At 44.9% G+C, this 15,142-nt stretch overlaps 2 protein-coding genes across 52 annotated transcripts in view; one reads left to right on the top strand and one right to left on the bottom strand.

The window, feature by feature from the left end:
* Positions 1-12,877, bottom strand: part of GPR65 (G protein-coupled receptor 65) — a 92,692-nt gene extending 79,815 nt beyond the window's left edge. For 20 of the 22 annotated variants that reach the window (XR_014059506.1, XR_014059519.1, XR_014059512.1 and 17 more), the window contains exons 1-2: positions 12,634-12,877; positions 10,603-10,689 (exon numbers count right to left, since the gene is read on the bottom strand). The gene's annotated coding sequence lies outside the window, so the exon portion shown is untranslated. Of the gene's footprint in view, positions 1-594; positions 2,915-3,260; positions 3,373-10,602; positions 10,690-12,633 lie in introns of those variants that run through there. The other 2 variants (XR_014059510.1, XR_014059503.1) reach the window with 2 other exon arrangements.
* Positions 12,303-15,142, top strand: part of GALC (galactosylceramidase) — a 77,783-nt gene continuing 74,943 nt past the window's right edge. For 11 of the 30 annotated variants that reach the window (XR_014059496.1, XR_014059499.1, XM_081510299.1 and 8 more), the window contains exon 1: positions 14,179-14,323. Coding sequence is in view for 3 of the 30 variants with exons in the window: in XM_081510295.1 (XP_081366421.1) it covers positions 13,886-14,095 (210 nt within the window). In the remaining 27 variants the exon portion in view is untranslated. Of the gene's footprint in view, positions 12,614-12,670; positions 14,324-15,142 lie in introns of those variants that run through there. The other 19 variants (XR_014059501.1, XR_014059500.1, XM_081510306.1 and 16 more) reach the window with 8 other exon arrangements.

Here is a 15,142-nt window from a genome sequence, read left to right as displayed (position 1 = left end):
TTTATCATTAGGCTTCTTTTCTAAAGATGCAAGTATATTACTTGGGTTGGAGGGGAATATTAAGTTTGTCAGATAAAACCTACATTATGACAAAGCTCCCCAGGATCCATTTGCACCAACACTTCTCCAAGTGTGCCTCTCGGATTAGCAGTGTTAATGTCATATCTGAAGGTTTGAGAATTACAGTTCTCCGTCCCACCCCAGGCCCAGGGGGGCAGAAGCTCTGGGTTGGAGCTCAGAGATGTGTGTTATAAAAAGCCCTCCAAATGGTTTTGATGCCCCAAAGTTTTGAGAACAATTGGGGTACAGGATGGCTGCCTGGGTAAGAGACTGGGGGGAGGAGGAGAAAGACAGAGAGAGCAGAACCTCCATAAAGGGAAGACTATGGAGACACTTTCTGTTCAAATTCTTCCTTAGTTTGGTACTTTAACCCTGTCAGAGAGGAAAGAAGTTTCCCCTATCCTTCTAGGTTCTTCTGGCTGAAACTGACCTGAGGCTGAAACATTGGGTGCCGTTGCCAGGGGTTCTGATGAGCTCCAGCACCATAGTCCTTTATGTCTCAATGCAGAAAGAACTCAGCAAGAAGCAGAGAGACAGATAAGAAGTGATTTATTAGAATAGGACACTGTTGAGGCTTATAAGCAATGCCCGAGAGCTCAGTGGGCTACGGTTTTATAACCAAAAGCAAAGTGGGGAGGGGGAGAAGACCTTCTTTGTCTTTCTTGAGTAAACGTCATGCTTCCATTATCAGCTCCTCCTCCAGGTTGGGCGAGGGAGTTTTCTTGTCTCTACATAGTCAAGCTAAATTCACAAATTATTGTCCTTTATGTGTGCAGAGAGCATGTCCTAGGGATCATTCACTTACTGAGCTCACCAGGCAGGCTGTGGGGCTCATGCCACCCTTGTTTTATTGTTTGGGGGCAGGTTGGTACTTCTGTTGCATGGTTTTGTTGCTAAGCAAGCCTGCTTGGTTTTGTGGCTAAGCCAACTTGCTTTCAGGAGTAACCATTAACTTACAGGGGTCTCCCATATATTTTTATACATATAATCCCCTAGTGGGCTTAACTATTTAATTACCTACTTTGTCCCTTTACTCTGTCCCTATCAAGATCGGTTAACAGGACAAAATAAGACAAAAATTTAATAGTATGTATGCATGGTAGAGGCCCAGGAAGACTGTGTAACTCATCCAAAATAGCTGAAATCCTTAAATATAAACCTTAAATATTATCTTCAGCTAAAGACAAACGAGGATGTTGGGGGCAGTGGTTTGAGACTTCAAAGGGGAGGAAGGTAATTCACATAGAGATAGGAAGGCAGACGTTTGGTAAATAAATGTGTGCTGGCTTACGTGGAGACAATGGAACACAGAGTGCCCTCTGATGTCCAGACTCTGCCAAGTTTCCCCCATTACACTTAGTCCCTGTTTGCAGATCTCTCTGGTGATAGCTCTATTCTGGGAATAGGCCCTTCATCCAAATTCTTTTAGGCAGTTAAAGGGAAGTGTAACGAGGAAAACTCCCCAAGTCTTCTGTTTCTTAAAAATAATCAGTCTAAATCCTTATACCAAAGAGACACATTTCAGGGTGGCAGAATTTGTTCCCTTACAGCTTTATCATCTCTTCATCAGTTCTTAAATTCCATTCTGCATCATTGTGTCATTAGTTCATTTGGTTCTGCCCTTTTAAAAAAGTTGAAGCTAACACAGCCTCTCATTTCAGACTTGTAAATGATTTTAACTTAAAGCTTAAGTCGGAACGTAAGTATAGTAACAGTTAAAATGGAGACATGTTATCAAACTAAGGACTGGAGTCTTTAATATCCTAAATATCTCATTATTGTTGTTGTTGCTGCTGTTTTCTCGCTAAGTCGTGTCCAACTCTTTGTGACCCCATGGTCTGTAGCCCGCAAGGCTCTTCTGTCCATGGGATTTCCCAGGCAAGAATACTGGAATGGGTTGGCATTTCCTTCCTCAAGGGATCTTCCCGATCCAGGGATGGAACCCATATCTCCTGCATTGGCAGGCGGATTCTTTACTGCTGAGCCACTGTTACCGAGTTCAAGCTCACTCTGCTTGCTGCTTGAGAGGCTGATAAATCTGAGATGAGATGTTGAGGCAAGGAATACGACTTTCTTTGAGAGCTGGGTAACTGAAAAGATGGAAGACTAACGTCTCAAAAAAAAAAAAAATCATCTTTTCTGGTGCTGGTTGCCAGGTTTTTTATGGATCAGAGATAGAGGGAAGGTGAGGAAACAAACTAAAAAGACCATTTAATTCTTGCAAATATCTCCTAGAATGGGAGATGTGCTAGTTTCACTTCCTTAAGGCCATTTCACAGATGGTGTGAAATGGAGTATTTCCTTCCCTATCCATAGACAAAGACTGCCACAGTCCTTCACAGGAAGGTGGGGTCAGGCTACCTTCCTGAGGCAGGCAGTTACGTCTGCCATAGTAACAGAAGTGGCAAGATAAAGGTTAAAGCCACAGAAGCAGATCGTGCTGGTGTTGTTCAGTCGCGTCCGACTCTTCGAAACCCCAAGGACTGCAGCACACCACATTCCCCTGTCCTTCACTATCTCGCAGAGTTTGCTCAAACTCAGGTCCATTGAGGCGGTGATGCCATCCAACCATCTCATCCTCTCTCACCCCCTTCTCCTCCTGCCCTTAATCTTTCCCAGCATCAGGGTCTTTCCCAATGAGTCAGCTGGCCAAAGTATTGGAGTTTCAGCTTCAGTATCAGTCCTTCCAATGAATATTCAGGGTTGATTTCCTTTAGGATTGACTGGTTTGATCTCTTTATTGTCCAAGGGACTCTCAAGAGTATTCTCCAGCACCAACCTTCTGTCAATTAAGCATCAGTTCTTCAGCGCTCAGCCTTCTTCATGGTCCAACTCTTACAGTTGCACGTGACTACTGGAAAAATCATAGCAGATCCAGTATGAAGTCAAAATTAACCCTACACCACAAGGGAAGCCAAATACCTCTTTGGAATATCTAGTATGTATTTCTTGATGTCTATAAGTTACAGAAATAAATTTTAATGCATTTGTTATGCTCACTTATTGAAGTAATCAAATTTAGGAACATGAACTCCAAATAGTTTCAAGTATTGTGGAATGTGCAAAATGATTAGCTTAATTTTTTAAGTCAGATAATAAATGTAAGTCCTCGTGGAATTATCTGTTCTGTCCAGTTTGCTTATGCTAGGGATAACCAGATAATCTTTTGATAAGATTTAGATAAGATTTAGAATCCAAAAACTGTTTCATGAATTCAGGTTTAATCAAGACATGCGCTAATATTCACAGAGCTTCAATCCAAAGGATAGTCCAGAGAAGAAGGAGAGATGATTGGCAAAAAATTGAGTTAACCTGGGAAAGGGGGTAGGGACAGACAGCAGGGAGGATGGGAAGTCAGGTTAATTGTTATGGGTTATGTGGCATCAGGACTGGTGAAGGCAGGTTCTGTTACCCAAAGCTGTGAGTCATACCAGAATCCAAAGAATGAATAGAGCAGAGATTATAGTGAAAATCCAAGAGTGACAGGAATACCTGCCATTTTATAGAAAATAATGCTAGAACCTTTATTTCCCTTGGTGCTTTTTTTTAGAGGATGTTAAAATATTTTTGCAAATGTGCTATATTCGGGTAAATCCCTTCTGTTGTTTTAATACCGCTTTCTATAAATAAGCCTTCAAAATATTAAGTTACTGCAATATTTAAGACTATATCATATGAGTGGTTTGCTGAAATGCATCATGGGCAAATGCAATTTTAAGTATGTTCACAACATACAGATGGCCAGCAAACACATGAAAAGATGCTCAACATCACTCACTATTAGGGAAATTCAGGTCAAAACTACAACGAGAGATCACCTCATACCGGTCAGAATGGCCATCATTAAACAATCTACAAACAATAAATGCTGGAGAGGGTGTGGAGAAGAGGGAACCTTCCTACACTGTTGGCGGGAATGTAAACTGACACAGCCACTACGGAGAACAGTATGGAGTTTCCTTAAAAAACTGAAAATGGAACTACCATATGACCCAGCAATCCCACTCCTGGGCAAATATCCAGAGAAAACCGTAATTCAAAAAGATACATGGACTCCAATAGTCACTGCAGCGCTATTTATAATAAAGGACACGGAAGTAACCTAGATGCCCCCCAACGGAAGAATGGGTAAAGAGGGTTTGGTACATATATCTGTACATACATGCATCATATTCCGCATATATATAAAAAGGGATGAGACTGTGCAGTTTGCAGTGATGTAAATAGATCTAGAGACTGTCATACAGAGTGAAGTCAGAGAAAAACAAATATTGTATAATATCGCTTATATGAGGAATCTAGAAAATGATACAAATGGACTTGTCTGCAAAGCAGAAATAGAGGCACAGACATAGGGAATAGACATATGGATATGGGGAGGGGAGTGGGGTGGGATGAATTCTGGGAGACAGGAACTGACATACATACGCCACTAAGTCTAAAATAGGTAACTCTTGAGTACCTCCTATACAGTGTGGGGAACGCTACTTGGTGTTCTGTGGTGACCTAAATGGGAAGAAAATCCAAAAAGGAGTGGATATATGTATACATAGGGATTCCCTAGTGGCTCAGACGGTAAAGAGTCTGCCTGCAGCGCAGGAGACCTGGGTTTGATCCCTGGGTCGGAAAGATCCCCTGGAGAAGGAAATGGCAGCCCAATCCAGGATTCTTGCCTGGAGAATCCCATGGACAGAGAAGCCTGGTGGACTTAGTCCATAGGGTCACAAAGAGTTTGACATGGCTGAGCGTGTGTGCCTACACACAGCCGATTCACTTTGCTGTACAGCAGAAACTAACATCATTGTAAAGCAACTGTACTCCAATAAAATTAATTAAAAAAATAAACAGAATACATTCACAAATTCTTTGACACTCCTCCTCTCAAGAGGTGGAGCCCAATTTCCCTCCCCTGGAGTGTGGGCTAGACTTAGTGACTCACTCCTAGCAAATAAAGCAGAAGTGATGCTGCGCTGTTCTGGAGACGAGGTCAGAATAATCCTGTGAATTCCCCTTCAGGCTCTCTCCCTTTCTCTCTTTGCTCACTTGGTCTGAGGGAAGTCAGCCTGTGTCGTGAGAACAGGCCCGTGGCAGGGATCTGAGTGAGCCAGCAGCATTGAATAACCACCTTGGAAGTAAATCTCCAAGCCTCAAGATGATGCAGCTCCTGCTAGCATCTCTACTGCAGCCTCACGAGGGATCCTGAGCTAGAACCACCCAGCCAAGGTGATCCCGAACTCCCCACCCACAGGAAATGAGATGGACTAAATACTTATTATCTTCCCTGTAGCTCAGTCAGTAAAGAATCTGCCTGGAATGCAGGAGACCCAGTTTCGATTCCTGGGTTGGGAAGATGCCCTGGAGAAGGAAATGGCAACCCACTCCAGTATTCTTGCCTGGAGAATCCCATGGGCAGAGGAGCCTGGCGGGCTACAGTCTGTGGGGTTGCAAGAGTCAGACACGACTTAGCGACTAAACTGCTACTACTACTAAATATTTATTGTTGCTTTCAACTGCAGAACATTGGATAATCTGTGACACAGGAACAGATAACAAATTCAGTGTATATATTGTTGAGTTGATGTGAATGTCACGATGTGGATTCTAGGTGCCAGAAGTCTGAAGTCAAATTAAACTATAAACCCAGGATTAATTCAGGCAAGTGCCAATCTTCAAGAATGTTTCCCTTTTTATAACTAAAATATTCTGTTAACTGTCTGGGTTTATGGCATGTTCTTACCTCATTTTTAAGCAAACATTTCTAATAATCATGGTAACTCATTGCTGATTAAAAAACTCTTGTCTGGGAAAAAAAAAGAAATTTTAATCTGACGTTTTGGACATGCAAGCAGTACAGAGACAGGAGGTGTATTTGTCTGCTCAGCCTGCCATGACAAAATAGCACAGACTGGGAGGCTTCGACAGTGGAACTTTGCTCCTAGTTCTAGAGGCTGGAATCCAAGATCAAGGTGCCTACCATTTGATTTCTGGGAGGAGCTCTTTTTCCGGTCTTGCAGATAGCTGTTTTCTCACTGTATATCCTCACTTGGGGGGGGGGGGTAGAAGGAACAGAGAGGGTGGGCGGGAGGGAGGAAGAGAGAGTAAGGAAGGAAGAAGACTGTCTCTTTTTATAAGGACCCTACTCTTACTGTATCAGGGTTCCACCCTTATGATCTCACTTCACCTTAATCATCCCCTTAGAGTTTTTATCTCCACATCCAGTCACCATGGAGGTTAAGGCTTCAACATATCAACTTTAGAGGGGATCAGTTCAGCCCATAGTATTAGGCAGTAATCAAGGTCTGAGATGGCGGTGGGAAAGCATGTTCTTATCCAAATGTCTGCTGACACTGGGGAGATGGGCAGTGAGTGGGGGAAGGAACCCAGAGAGCATTTCAGGCTTCCTTGGGGCCAGAATGCAGGAGGGGGAGATCTTTTATCCAAAACTGTTGCAGTTGAGATTAATTAAGGAAAGTGGGAAGCCAGGGCTGTTGAAGTAGCCTATGAAATGAGGCAGAGGGCCCCAAACAATACTGACAGTCAGATTATGGAGCCAGAAATCTGAAATCTAGGGAGCAAGATCAGAGCAGTGGAGGCAAAGCAAATACTGCAGGTGATTCTTGCAAACATATGGTGGGGTTATGTTTGCTGTGTGTGTGTGTGCACGCGAGTGCACGCACGTGCATGGGAGGACTGGCCACTACTGTTTCTGTTTCTGCCCACAGAACACTTCTGACATAATATTTTTGGGGTTTCCTTTCTATCAACAACAAATCCTCCAATACTCCAGACACTAGCTAGATGTTCTACAACTTGGTAATTCTTACACTAATTACCTGGAGGATAGCATCAGATTCCACAGGAAAGAGCTCAGCTGCACTAGACTGATTCCACTTCAGATGCCAGTCACAAGACTTGGGTCTCCACTACTTTGGACCAACTGGCTGTAATTTGGGGGCTCTCCAACCCCTTCCTAAGGGTCAACAATTTGCCAGAATGGCTCTTAGAATTCAGCAAAGAGTTTTACTGACATGTACTAGTTTATTATAACTGAATCACTTGGAGAAGGAAATGGCAAATCACTCCAGTATTTTTGCCTGGGAAATCCTATGGACAGAGGAGCCTGGTGGGCTACAGTTCATGGGGTCGCACAAGAGTCAGGTATGACTTAGTACCTAAACCACCACCACCACAACTTAACCACTGTTAGCTATTACTATGGGCTGAATTGTGTCTGCCTAAACTGTGTTTATTGAAGCCCTAACCCCAGTACTCAGAACGTGATTGTATTTGGAGACTGGGCCTTTATTGAGGCGATTAAGTAAAAATGAAACTCTTCACATGGGCCCCTATCCAGTCTGACTGGTATCCTTGAAAGAAGAGGAAATTTGGACACACACAGAGCCACCAGGGAAGCACATGCCCAGAGGGTACAAAGTGCTGGTGGCCACCTGCATGCCAAAGATAGAGACCTCAGGAGAAACCAGGAGAAACCAAGATTTCCCACACTTGGCCGCTGAACTTCAGAACTCTGACAAAATAAATTTCTGTTGTTTAAATCACTGTTTTGCTGCATTTGTTACGGCAGCCCCAGCAAAGAGTTGGTATTCTTCAAACTCATTTTTAGCAGGCAGAAGTAGATGTTTACTGGGTGTGTACAGCCGGCATACATGTTACCTGCTTAGTCCAATACTGGGGCCACGGGTCACGTGTGGCTCTTGTGCACTTGAGATGGGGCTAATTTGAACTGAGGTGCGCTATGTGTATAAAACGACTTCCCTGGTGGCTCTGCTATGCTAAGTCGCTTCAGTCGTGTCCAACTCTGTGCGACCCCATAGACGGCAGCTCACCAGGCTCCGCCGTCCCTAGGATTCTCCAGGCAAGAATACTGGAGTGGGTTGCCATTTCTTTCTCCAGTGCATGAAAGGGAAAAGTGAAAGTGAAGTCGCTCAGTCGTGTCCGACTCTTAGCGACCCCATGGACTGTAGCCTACCAGGCTCCTCCGTCCATGGGATTTTCCAGGCAAGAGTACTGGAGTGGGGTGCCATTGCCTGGCTCAGTGGTAAAGAATCCACCTGCCAATGCAGGAGACACAGGAGACGTGGGTTTGATCCCTGGGTCAGGAAGATCCCTTGGAGGAGGAAATGGCAACCCACTCCAGTATTCTTGCCTAGGAAATCCCATGGACAGAAGGAGTGTGGCATGTTACAGTCCATGGGGTTGAAAAAGAGTCAGAAGAGACTAAACAACAACAATCTGTATAAAATAAAAGTCTAGATTTTCGAAAATTTCATATAAAAAAACCCCACAAAATGTTTTACTAATATATTTTTATATTGACTACATTTTTATCAACAGTACTTTGGATTTTTGTTTTTAGCCGCTATCCAACTCTTTTGTGACCCCACGTATATTGAGCTAAATAAAATATATCATCAAAATTAATCTCATATGCTTTTTTTGGTCAACTTTAATGTGGCTACTAGAAAATTTCAAGTTATATACATGTTTGCCTTCTATTTATTGGGCAGAATTGTACTAGATGTTTAAAAAAAATCTTCTGAGCCATGGGCACTGTTATTTTTTTCATGCCTAAGACTTGAAATTAGGTGGATTCTAGAATTCTTACCCTGGCTGGAGTGCAGAAAAAGGTACTGACAATCCAAAGACGAACAGATGTATCACGGGTGAAACAGAAGAGGACAGCAGAACTTCCTGGAGTTCCTTAATCTGAACTAATCCATGCACTAATGGGGATCCCCAGGTGGTGCTAGTGGTAGAGAACCCGCCCGCCAATGCAAGAGACCTAAGAGATACAGGTTGGATCCCTGGGTCAGGAAGACCCCTCTGGAGGAGGGCATGGCAACCCACTCCAGTATTCTTGCCTGGAGAATCCCATGGACAGAGGAGCCTAGTGGGCTGTGGTCCACAGGGTCACAAAGAGTCGGACATAACTCAAGTGACTTAGCACACACACATGCATTAACAATTACCAACAAAAGAACTACACGGGGTGAAGGCAATGTTTAAAGTGGGGGGAATGCAGATATAGAGGCTGAGAATTCTTTGTGGTGATCATTTCCAGTCTCATTATAACCTGGTGTATCAGTCAGGGTTCTTTGCTGTGGGAAACAGCACCATCTTTGGCTAACCCTGAGCAAAAAATGAAAGACTTAGAAAGAAATTGAGATATGGCACAGAATTGCTGCTGAGGCTGCAGAATCAGCCTTGTGACATGGGCTTATGGCAAAGGACCAGGAGGACAGCTCACGGCATCCTGCCTGAGCCTAGGGATGGCGCTCCTCCCCCTACTGCCCCCGGGGACTTCCGGTCCCTCTGGGGAGCCTCTAGCACCGCCTCCTCTGGACTCTGCTCCGGGCTGCTTTCTCAACAGCCTGTACATTTAATCGCGCTTCCAAGAACAAAGTCCCAGGTTTGGGGAACTGATTGAGGGGTCCTGGTCACTGGGGTTCCAGAGCTCACGTGCTGAGGGTGAGCAGAGGGACGGTGCGGCGCCTTAACTCCTGAAGGAGGTGGGATCTGACTCCCACCAAGACTCAGACGATGGGGGATCAGCCAAACACAGGAAGACAAGGATTTGGATGACCACAGACAACAAAATGCAAACCAGTACAAAGACAGGAAGAATCCTTTCCCTCAGGACTGTCTTGGTTCTGTGGAGAGCAGTAAACTCAAGAGTTATGTTCTAGTTAAATCTATATTCCATTGATGTTATTGTTCACATAATAAGCCCTTCAATAGCTTGTAGTATATGCTGATTATCCTAAGTGTTATATAAATATTAATTCAGCTGAATTTCACATTAACAGTTCTACCATCATCTCTATTTATGGATGGTTAAACTGAAGCCTGAAGAAGTTAAGAAACCTGGCCGAAATCACACAGCTAGCAGGTGGAAGGAAAGATCTGAAGCTACGTAGTCTGGCTCCAGGGCTGATCGTGTAACTACTCTAGCACATTGCTTCTTATTCTAGCGGTTTTTATCTGTAGTTATACTTCAGAAAATGTTTAGTAAACAATACATAATTTATTCCATTATGTGGATTTTGTCCACTGAACTATTAACTGAGAAAAGTCATGGAACAGGGAGTGATGTAATTAACAACTGAAATCAAACAACTTATGTAAAAGTTGTACAGATCAAATAAATGGCAGACGTTACAGGATAGTTCATGAAAAGAGAATACTTCATACTTTTGACCCTGGAGGATTCTTACTTTAAGAAATGTTCCAACTTATCTAGAAGCAATTTTTTTTCTTATCCCCTTATGTGATTATTTAGTGACTTTCTTAAAAATCAAACTTTTATTTTGTTGTGTCAAGACATGAGTCTTATACAGACCCCAAGTTATACAGGAATTTGCCCGTATTTTCTAATAGAACTTTAAGGTTTCCTTTTTTTTTTTTTTTAACACATTTAGAGCTTTATCCATCTGGCAGTTATACTTAGGTGTGGTATGAGGCATAGATCAAAAATTTGATCTTTTTCTCAATATCAGTTCAACATATATACTGAGTACTCACCATGGATTGCACACTGCTGCACTTAAGTACAAAGAAGAAGAAGACTTGGTCTGTAGCCTTGAATTTCTGGCAGCCTAATTCAGACTCCTAAAAGTAAAACCATTTCTGAGAGTGAGACAGCAGACTTTACCAGTAACGTTTCATCTTTTAGATAAGACTGCGCTCACTTTCCTCAAGAGATCGTCTGATTTTGATAACATTTTCCCTTTAGAAAACTGAGAAATTTGCTGGGGCTGAAGTGCAGTTTGACACTCAGAAACACTGCTTTTTTAAGAGAAAAACTCCTTATTTTTAAAACTCATCTGACTTTTGAGAACTGAGAGACCCTCTTTTCTTACTGTCTGGTATATTTCAGGGATCCCGATAAAACAGAAGCAAGGGAAGCTGAACACACCATCACTTGTCTGCTAACTGCTGTTTCCCTCTATTTCACATCTTCAGCAAGTAGCAGTGCTGTGCCCAGCAGTCCAAGTATCTCTTTCTTAGCTTGCACTTACTGCTTTTTTATTAGAAACTTTCTTGTCTAATGGTTTCCTGAGCATAAATGAGAAATTTGAAACAAGAGACGTCTTCCCTGATAAGGAATTACTTTGGTTATGAACTAATAGGAACTAGTTGTATACATTTTCTGTTAAACATTCTGTTTCCTCTTTCCCAGCTATTGCACGCTGCACAGATATTTATAGGATGCCTCCCAAATACAAGGTACACTGGTGCACTACAGGATGACATATGCTGGGTTCTGGTTTCCAAGTTCCCAATTTTGCTTGTATGGTATTTTCCTTCTATTTTCACCTTGGTACTTCCCTTCTGGTTACATTATCGTGCATATGTTTTAGGGCTTTCCCTGTGGCTCAGCTGGCAAAGAACCTGCCTGCCAATGCTGGAGATGCATGTAGACTCGGGTTCAATCCCTGGATCGGGAAGATGCCCTGGAGAAGGCAATGGCAACCCACTCCAGCATTCTTGTCTGGAGAATCCCAGGGACAGGGGAGCCTGGTGGGCTGCCGTCTATGGGGTCGCACAGAGTCGGACACGACTGAAGTGACTTAGCAGCAGCAGCAGCCAGTATTCTTGCCTGGAAACTCCCATGAACAGAGCTACAGTCCATGGGGTCGAAGTGCATATCACAGATACAAAATCTCAGGGTTGGTAGGAAGCTTAACATTTACTTATCAACCATGTCTGGCATCCACTGGCACTCCAACCCATGTTTTAAAATTTTATTAGAACAGATGGATCAGCGTTCTGGGAAGAGAAATCATGGAACTTGAAGAGCTACACACTTGAGTACAGTATAATCACACAGAAAGGTGATTGTAAGGGAAGTAGGTCAGATAAGTGCTGTATGGAAAGGACAACACATGAAAGAAAACAGGTGACAATATACAGGGAACTCTGCAACTTACCATCCAAGCCAGAACATTTTTGAGGGTGAAAGGGACACTATTAATAATTAGGTTAGGACATTAGACACCAGCTGGGAGCGTTTGGTAATGGTAGATCGACAGTAACTTACGGAAATGTTAAGAGTAAGCATACTGTCCACTACGAACCTACAGATATCCTTAAGGGCCTGATGAGTGTGTTTACGGTACTGCTCAGATAAACTTTTCCTCTTAACATAATTGTAGTCTTGACACTTAAATTTAGGTTTGCAGTAAAGGGGCAAAACAATAAGATTCCAAATAGAACCCTGTAGACAAAGGCTCCCTTGGCCTAAATAGCCTTTGGGTCATCTCCCTGCCATTTTGCGGTATCCCAGGTTTGCGCAGGCACTGAAAACCAACTCCATGGCTTTGTCTAGGGAGATATTGGGCTCAGAGATATTTCCACTGCAGTCTCTCAGTAGTCTCTCCAATTTGCTTCAATGCCAAGGAAATCAGAAATCTCAGCTCAGTGCCTGATATGACAGGAATCCCAGCACAATTCACAACTTTCCTACCAATTTAGGAGTATCTGCTGGGAACCATTTCAACTGGCAGCGGAAAGTACCCTACGCAGCTACACAGTAGGTATCGGATGAATTACCTCGTCAGCTAACACTTGCTAAGTGGGTGACACCCTCAGCTCGGATTTACTGCGTTGTCTGTTTCCTTGTTTGTATGCCATTTAATCAAATGTCCCTCCTGCGGCTGGTCTTCTTGTTTCCTTACATAACGGGGAAACTCAGGCTCAGGAAGCTAAGTGATCCATTGGAGGTGACAGCTGAACGGGAACTAAGACAGAGGCTGCAAGCCGGGTCCTCCTTCTACTGGCACATGGAACAAGTGCCCGGAGATGCTTCAGTTCAGTTCAGTTGCTCAGTCGTGTCCAACTCTTTGTGACCTCATGGACTGCAGCACACCAGGCCTCCCTGTCCATCACCAACTCCCAGAGTTTACCCAAACTCATGTCCATTGAGTAGATGATGCCATCAAACCATCTCATCGTCTGTTGCCCCCTTCTCCTCCCGCCCTCAATCTTTCCCAGCATCATGGTCTTTTCCAATGAGTCAGTTCTTCGCATCAGGTGGCCAAAGTATTGGAGTTTCAGCTTCAACATCAGTCCTTCTAATGATTAGTCAGGACTGATTTCCCTTCGGATTCACTGGTTGGATCTCCTTGCAGTCCGAGGGACTCTCAAGAGTCTTCTCCAACACCACAGTTCAAAAGTATCAGTTCTTTGGCGCTCAGCTTTCTTTATAGTCCATCTCTCACAACCATACATGACTACTGGAAAAACCAGAGCTTTGACAAGAAGAATCTTTGTTGGCAAAGTAATGTCTCTGCTTTTTAATAAGCTGTCTAGGTTGGTCATAATTTTCTTCCACGGAGCAAACGTCTTTTAATTTCATGGCTGCAGTCACCATCTGCGGTGATTTTGGAGCCCCCCAAAATAAAGTCTGTCACTGTTTCCACTGTTTCTCCATCTATTTGCCATGAAGTGATGGGACTGGATGTCATGATCTCAGTTTTCTGAATGCTGATGCTTGGGGGGGGGTCCATGATAGGCCATTCACTGCACGGCTCCCTTGGCCTTGGATAGCCATCTTTTTCCTTCGATAAAATACTCCAGTAGGTGATGCCAAAGGCGGGGCACCGAAGTGACAAACGCGGAAACCTGCAGTCAAGCCCTGACGTAGGGCCCGATAGAAAAGGCTCGCTCCCCACCCCACAACACGAAGGCGGCCGCGTCAGCGACCTGCAGCCCACACTCAACATGGTGGCGGCGGCACCCGCGGTCTCCTGCCCTTCTCCATCATGGCGGCGACCGGACCCGCCTCCCTGGGCGCCCGAGTCATATGACCTGTCACACAATGGCTGAGCGCCTAATTCAGGCCTCCCAGCAACGCCGGGGGAAAGCCATGACGGCCGCCGCGGGTTTGGCGGGCCAAGCCGCGGTGACCCTGCTGCTGTGCGCGCTGCTGGCACCCAGCGGCGCGTACGTGCTCGACGACTCCGACGGGCTGGGCCGGGAGTTCGACGGCATCGGAGCGGTCAGCGGCGGCGGGGTGAGGAACGCGGGGGGCGGGGGGTTGGAGGTGTCTGGTTCCGCCCCGTCCCACAAGCCCCCGCGGCGCGGCCCCAGCGTTTCGACGCGCGCGCGTCGCTGCCTGAGGTGGGCGTTCGTCCATGGCTGCCACGAGGCTGTGGCCGCGCCACTGCCCCGCGTTAGTTGGTTTAAGATGACCCCATAGAGGCAGTTAGGTTAAACAGATGAGGGTCCGGAGGTCCACCGAGTAAGTGACAGGTCTAGATAGGGACAGGGCGGGGGGCTCAAATCCTGCCTCAGCTTGAGCAGGGCGGCCTGAGGGGAAGGGTCTTTTCACCTTGAAGAGGGCACTCTGGGAGGGTCGCTCCAGAGATGGCCAGGGGCCCGAGGAGCGTCCGTTTGCCGAAGAGGATGCCCGGGAGGGATGTTTTGACTGCGCCTGTTATTTTTAGGGTGGGAGGGCAGGGGTCGGAGAGTCCTGGAACAGGACTGCAATTTGCGGTTGGGCTCTTTCCAAGGGGTCAGGCGTCTGGTAGGTTTTTGTTTCAAGGGACGACAGGTGCCTCAGCTCCTTTTTAGGAAGGTGAGAAGCCAGAAGCTGGGACTTTTTAAAGTCTTTTTTCTAATGTCAGGCCACACCAGTATCAGCTGCTGATACTCTCGGATTGTTTAACTGTTGGAGGACTGTTTTCCCCTCCGGTGGCAAAGGCCTAAGGGGGTGAGTTGCCCGCTGGAAGAGGCCTCGTTGGTGGCTGTTTATGTGTGCCAAGACAGGGAAATGTTAAGGTGCATAAGAAATCACCTGGTCTGTTTGTTTAAATGCAGACTCTGGCCTTCTCGCCAGCTCCCATTCTGACTTTAGAGTTCTGGAGTGGGGCCTGAGAACCTGCATTTTAACAAATTTTGACAAAGGCACCAACTGATTCTCATCGTAGGTATCGAGAGAACTTTTTTATTGATTCAAGGACCTCTGGGGCAAGCTTGTTTTCTTTTCTTTTCTTTTTTTTTTTTAATGAATTTTTAACTTTAGAAACAGTTTTAGGTTTATAGAAAAGTTGCCAAGACC

Source organism: Giraffa tippelskirchi, chromosome 7 (assembly GCF_054371585.1).
Source record: "Giraffa tippelskirchi isolate mGirTip1 chromosome 7, T2T-mGirTip1v1.2.pri, whole genome shotgun sequence".
Taxonomy (NCBI): Eukaryota; Metazoa; Chordata; class Mammalia; order Artiodactyla; family Giraffidae; genus Giraffa; species Giraffa tippelskirchi.
The sequence above is the reverse complement of the archived record's forward strand: the minus strand, read 5'-3'. Positions and strand labels throughout refer to the sequence as shown.